Here is a 5,683-nt window from a genome sequence, read left to right as displayed (position 1 = left end):
CTCCTTCCCCCGCGCGCCGGCTCCCGAAATGGCCGAGCCCGGACACGCGCGGTGTCCCCCCGCCCCCCCGGTGACAGCGAGGGCTGCGGGCCCCGTCCACGCCCGCCGGGTTAGATGGGGGAGGGAAGAGACAGCCAGCGGCTTAGCCGCTGCTCTGGGAGCCGGCGGGGCCGAGCGGCCCGCACCGCCCCGCGCCAGGGCCCGTTCTTCCTCTGGCAATAATGTTCTGCAGCCTCGGGGAAATCCACCTTCGTCCGCTTGCTGGAGAAGTACAGCGAGGAGTGGGAAGTGATCCCCGAGCCCATCGCCAAGTGGTGCAATGTCCAGAGCACTGACAACGAGTACAAGGTAGGCTCAGTGCGTTTGTGGGGGGCAGGAGCCCCGGCTCCCCCTTCACTGCTGGGGGTTAGGTGCTGGGTCCCACCACAGACACTCTTGCTCTCCCCCCAGGAGCTTACCTCGTCTCAGAAGAGCGGAGGGAACCTACTTGGCATGCTGTATGACAAGCCAACAAGATGGGCTTACACCTTTCAGACGTTTGCCTGTTTGAGCAGAGTCAAGGCACAGCTGAAGGCCGCCTCGGCCAAACTGCAGGAAGCCGAGCACCCGGTGCAGTTTTACGAGAGATCGGTGTTCAGTGACCGGTAAGTCAGCTGCATCCTTCCTAGGGACCTCACGGGTCTTGCTAGCTTGCTGGACCTGTCTCACTTCACTGTCCAGGGAACTCAACTGTGCAGTTTTAGCTAGGATTGTGGAATTAGCTGCGACTGAAGTGAAACTACTCAACGCCTAGTTGTTCAGGAAGACACAACTAAAAACCCTATCTGAAGCTAAAGTAACTAGACAAAGCTAGAGTTCATGCTATGACTGTCCTGAGGAATCTGAGGATTGGGTTGTCAGTCCAGTAATTCTCATTAATGAGTCCTTTGTAAGCTGTATGAAGGATTCTCTACTTGGACAGTAGCTAACTAAGAGGTGCATTATATTACAGGTATGTGTTTGCTTCCAATCTGTTTGAGTCTGGATGCATCAACGAAACAGAATGGGCCATTTATCAGGACTTGCATACATGGTTTCTGAGTACCTTTGAACCAGATATGCAGCTGGATGGCATCATCTACCTAAGAGCCACACCAGAGGTATGGTTAGACTTATTCACTAAGCTCACATTCTCTCCGTTTGCGAATGCTGGACATCAACAGAAGCCAAAAGAAAATAGTGTACCTATTGTAACAATGACTGTTTTTGTGGTGCAGAAGTTACCTTTCACAGAAGTGAACTGAGGTGACTGCATTGTGCTGACATTGGGGAGTGGGGTCAAGCGAGGGTAGGAGGTCTCCAGAAAACTAACTGGAAACCCATGTGCAATCCAACAGAGCTCCATCGAGTTCTGCACTGCTCCTGCTAGTAGCTCCTTGTCTCAGCACCCAACATTGAATATTAGGACTTGGCCCAGGATGGGTGTACAGTATTTTGAGAGTTAGTCATTACTGTAAATTCTTGTGCTTTACATATCTAGGCTTTCAGTATAGGAAAAAAAAAAGTATTCATCATACTATATTTACACTGTAAAGAATAGATAAATCCAAGTGTGTTTCTCAAACCTGGGTTAGATAGTGCAGCTAGGCAGCCATCAGAACACAGCACCAAACACTTGCAGACAAGCAGCTCCGGCTTCCAGGTCACAAACAGGCTACAGCTGAACAAAGCCCTCTTTTTTCCAGACTGTTATTCTGATGTTGGCAACTGTAGAATGTGCTGACATCCAGCGCAGTCACTAAGGATCCTACACTGTCACAGAGAGCGTATGGTTCTGGTCTGTGACTCAACTGGTTTTATTTTTTAGCAGAAATAAATAATCTCCATTCCTTCAAATCTTTTTAGTGGAGAAACTGGAGAATCGCTGTCTTTCAATGCAAGTCCTTCAGATAGTCCAGAGGCACACACACAAATCAATGCTAGAGCCAAGGGGCAGTTATAAACGATCCTGTCAGCCCAAACATGGATTACTCAAAGTTGAGACTTATTGAGAGCCTGCTCATGCTTGAATCATTTCCATTCAATTTCATTTTTATTAAAGCAGTTAAAAGAATTAATTTTTAAAAATTTTTAAAATCACTTTAAGCCTTGGTTTTCACCTTAAAGAAGAGGAACACGCATCTACATTTGAAGGCACAAGAACCAAAAAGGAAGTTTAACTAAAAGAAGTGAATACATTAAGCTGCCTAATGTGCTGAATGCAAATAAAAGCACCCAAGCTGTCTTGAGAGACTGTTGAAGTCATGCAGTTGTCAGTGTAAAGAACACCTCATGACTGCTGCGCTGCCTGTATGAAGCAAGAGGCATGTTTGAGTGCACATACCAAACAACAATTTTAAGCATACCTTTGTTTACTCTTGCAGAAGTGCATGGAAAGACTGCAAATTCGAGGCAGAGAAGAGGAACAAGGAATCGAGATGGAGTATTTGGAAAGCCTCCACCATAAACATGAAACCTGGCTTCATGAGAGGACTATGAAGTATGAGCCCTTCTATATACATAACACTGCAGGCAGCTTGGGTGGTTAAGGCCTGACAGACTTATCCTACCGGAGGGGGTCAACTACAAAAGAATTTATTTAGAAGAGCTGAATTTAAGCTGCAGTAGCTATCTGGCAAACTTGTGAAAGATCCCCACAGATCTGCCTCCCTTGGTGTCAACCCTGGTGGGCACCCCAAGGATAATGATAAAATGGTTTGGCTAGGAGACCTCTCGCCCCACTGAATTAGCTCCATTTCCTGTAGTTCAAACTTACAACAGGTCCAGTCTAAGCACTTCGTAAGCAATTCAGCCCATCCCAGCAGAATTAACTTTCTGCTATTTTTCTTTAGAACACTGCCCAGCTAGATGCTTTCTAAATAATTACTGCCTCACTACCTTTAAAACTACCTATTGTAATTGAACTAGGGGTTCAGTGGGCATGTCTACATGAGATGCTACAGTGCAGTCATTGCTGTGCATTTATTTACTGCTTGCATCAGCAAGTAGTAAATAAATTCACAGTAACCAGTCAGCTAAAGGATGTTCACCAGTGCTACTGCACAGTAGCTTAAAATACTGCGCAGTAATGTGTCATGGCATGCACAGTGCTAACACACTACTGCACAGTATTATGTCTGCCACTGCACAGTGTCTCATGTAGACATGCCCAGTATTTATTATTATTACATTAATATTAATCCTGGTTTCAAAGTAACAAGTCGTGTAGCCATTAAGCTTCTCCACTGAAAGAAGCTGTCCATAAGAAGTCCAGGAACTCAAAGTGAAGCAAGGTATACTGCACATCTTTCTCAGTTCCCCTCCTGACTCTGTCTTTATATTTATTTGGGAATTATATTTTAATGTTCTTCAGCTGGACAGCTCTCTCTTTTGAAGCCTGAAGTGTGTTGCCAGATAGAGGGAATAGTGTTAAAATCCTGGCATTTTGCACAAGTTGCTGCCAGGATAGAGGCATGGCAACTACTTTTAAACCAAGTGTGCTTGACTTTTTGTAGATTAGTTGTCTCCTTTTCAGCAGAAACCAGGAATCAAGCCATGTCTCTGTAAATTACTAGACTCCTACCATTTAAACATGTAAATATTAAGCTACTAGCACAGTCTATCCCTAATATGATTAAATACAGGGGTGGAACTCATAACCTGAAATATTTAAGGGAGGGGCAGAGAGGAGAGTAATTAATGACCATAGTATGCAGTCTGGAGAATGTCTGCTTCCCATTTGCTCTCAGGGTTGGAATGGGAGGGAGAAAACAAGTTTCTTGTATTAAACTAGTTGAAGGCAGCCAAGTCTGCAAAGGCAGATCAAAATTTTGGATCAAGCTTCCTATTACACTTCAAATTTTAGTATTTTTCCTATTTTAGTAAGGTAGGGAAGGAGGACTTTAGAAGTAGCACTTGTGAGAGGGGGGCAGGGACAGGCAGCTCAGGGTCTACTTCCACAAGTTTATTAATTTTAACTCGTGTGCAAGCTGTCTAGTATGATCCCCCAACTGCCAGTTATAACCTATTGAAGATGCCACTCGCAGCTAAAGTTTTTATAAACAAAAGTCTACCTCAAATGGATTAGAGGTTAGTTAACAGCAGAGGGGGGCAAAGCAGCGAGCAGTATTTCAAGAAATTGTCCTCCTTAATCTTGTAATGAAGTCACTGTGCTGACAACCTATTTCCCAGCAAAAAGTTTTCATAAAGGATGAGTGTGTGGGATTAGAGGGGGCCACATCAGGTGAAAGGGACCTTCACCCAGGTCTAGGGATACTTATAAACAAAAGCCTCTTCTTTTGCCAAGAGAAAGATACTGATTCGGGGTCTTTCTTACAGGGTGGATTTTGACAACCTCAGAGAGATACCCATTCTGGTCTTAGATGTTAACGAAGACTTTAAAAACGATAAGATTAAACAAGAGGACTTGATCGATAAGGTAAGAAAACAAGGCTTTTTCAGGTGGTGATTACTGTACTCAAAAATAAGACCATTATGACTTACCAGTGTGAGCTGTTGGCTCCAGCAACTTCATGCTGGCAAGACCATAATTCAAAAACTTTATAGTCAAGCTGCAGTAGTTGGTGTCTCTTTGGCAATAACTGTAAATATGTTGGCAGAGAGATTTAGCAAGTTCAGCTCTCCATAATTTGGTAAATGTTGCTGGAGTTAGCTGTGAAGGGCTAGGAAGTCCCATAAGGGAAGTGAGGCCTGGAAGAGCACCAGCTCTGCCCTCTTCCTAGCCCCCGCAGACCCTATGGCAGGGGCTCCCAACCTTTTTAGATCACAGGGCGGCAAACCGCGGACCAGAAGTGACCAGCAAAGTGCAGACCGGCAGCCAACACTTTTATACTTTCTTTATAAAGTGTTGGCTGCTACGTCCACAGTACGCCGGTCACTTCCTGACTTCAGGTCTGGCAGCCGACCCGTCGCACACCGCGGCCCCGGGGGGTCGGGAACCCGTGCCATAACCCGCCGAACTAGCAGGGATGGAGGGAGAAGCGTGCAGGAACCCGCTGCCTCTTTTTCACACCAGTCAACGCAGGAAGATTCAGCAGCCAGGCAAAATACGAACTTGTTCCCATCCCCCCCATCCCGTGGTTTATGTTTTCAAGTCCCTTTAGGTACATCAGTCTGAAAGGCCCATATTTCTCTTATTCACACACGCCGAGGCTGCGTTTCCCCCTCTCCCTTCAGCGCGCCCTTCCCCACGCGTACAGTCGTCTCGGGACGTATCGCAGGTCGAAACCCCCCGGGGCGGAAGCAGCTCTCGGAGGCCGTTCAGGGCAGGACGGGACAGGACAGGACGGGCGCAGCGCGGTGCAAGGTGGCCGGTGCCTCTTCTTAGGCTTCCCTCGAGGACCTCAGGCCACGGCGGCAGCTGTTTAAAAGCTCGGCATTGCCTGGATGTCTTGTTTCAACAGGTCAAGGCTTTCCTGAAGTCCTAACCGCTGCGAGACGCCCCCCACCCGCGTGTGCCGGACATGCACGCGGCGCAGCGCGCCAGCTCGGCCCCCGCTTGTTTTTAATAAAGATTTTTAAGCCAGCTCGTGTTGGGGGGGGCGGTGACTTCCTGCCCGCGGCGCCCCCGGAACACAGCGGTGGGCGGGCGGGCGGAGCCGCGAAATGGCGGCGCGGCGCAGGGCCGGGCCCGCGCGGATCATGG

The 5,683-nt window shown here is 47.6% G+C and overlaps 1 protein-coding gene across 1 annotated transcript; it reads left to right on the top strand.

Annotated features, from left to right (window-relative positions):
- Positions 1 to 23: 23 nt before the first annotated feature.
- On the top strand, positions 24 to 5,563 carry LOC102382818 (deoxycytidine kinase-like). Its single transcript, XM_014521414.2, has 6 exons — positions 24 to 348; positions 451 to 644; positions 992 to 1,139; positions 2,403 to 2,518; positions 4,357 to 4,456; positions 5,442 to 5,563. Exons 2-6 carry the CDS (start codon positions 493 to 495, stop codon positions 5,463 to 5,465), a joined length of 540 nt encoding a protein of 179 aa, XP_014376900.2. The 5' UTR covers positions 24 to 348; positions 451 to 492; the 3' UTR covers positions 5,466 to 5,563.
- Positions 5,564 to 5,683: the final 120 nt, after the last annotated feature.

Source organism: Alligator sinensis, unplaced genomic scaffold (assembly GCF_000455745.1).
Source record: "Alligator sinensis unplaced genomic scaffold, ASM45574v1 scaffold741_1, whole genome shotgun sequence".
NCBI classification, from domain to species: Eukaryota; Metazoa; Chordata; order Crocodylia; family Alligatoridae; genus Alligator; species Alligator sinensis.
Note: the sequence above shows the minus strand (reverse complement) of the source record. Positions and strands in the feature narration are given on the sequence as shown.

Coding starts and splice junctions, on each gene's coding strand:
- LOC102382818 (XM_014521414.2), top strand. CDS start 493: ATGCTGTATGACAAGCCAACAAGATGGGCTTACACCTTTCAGACGTTT. Junction 1,140..2,402: donor ACCTAAGAGCCACACCAGAG/GTATGGTTAGAC, acceptor TTACTCTTGCAG/AAGTGCATGGAAAGACTGCA. Junction 2,519..4,356: donor CTTCATGAGAGGACTATGAA/GTATGAGCCCTT, acceptor TCTTTCTTACAG/GGTGGATTTTGACAACCTCA.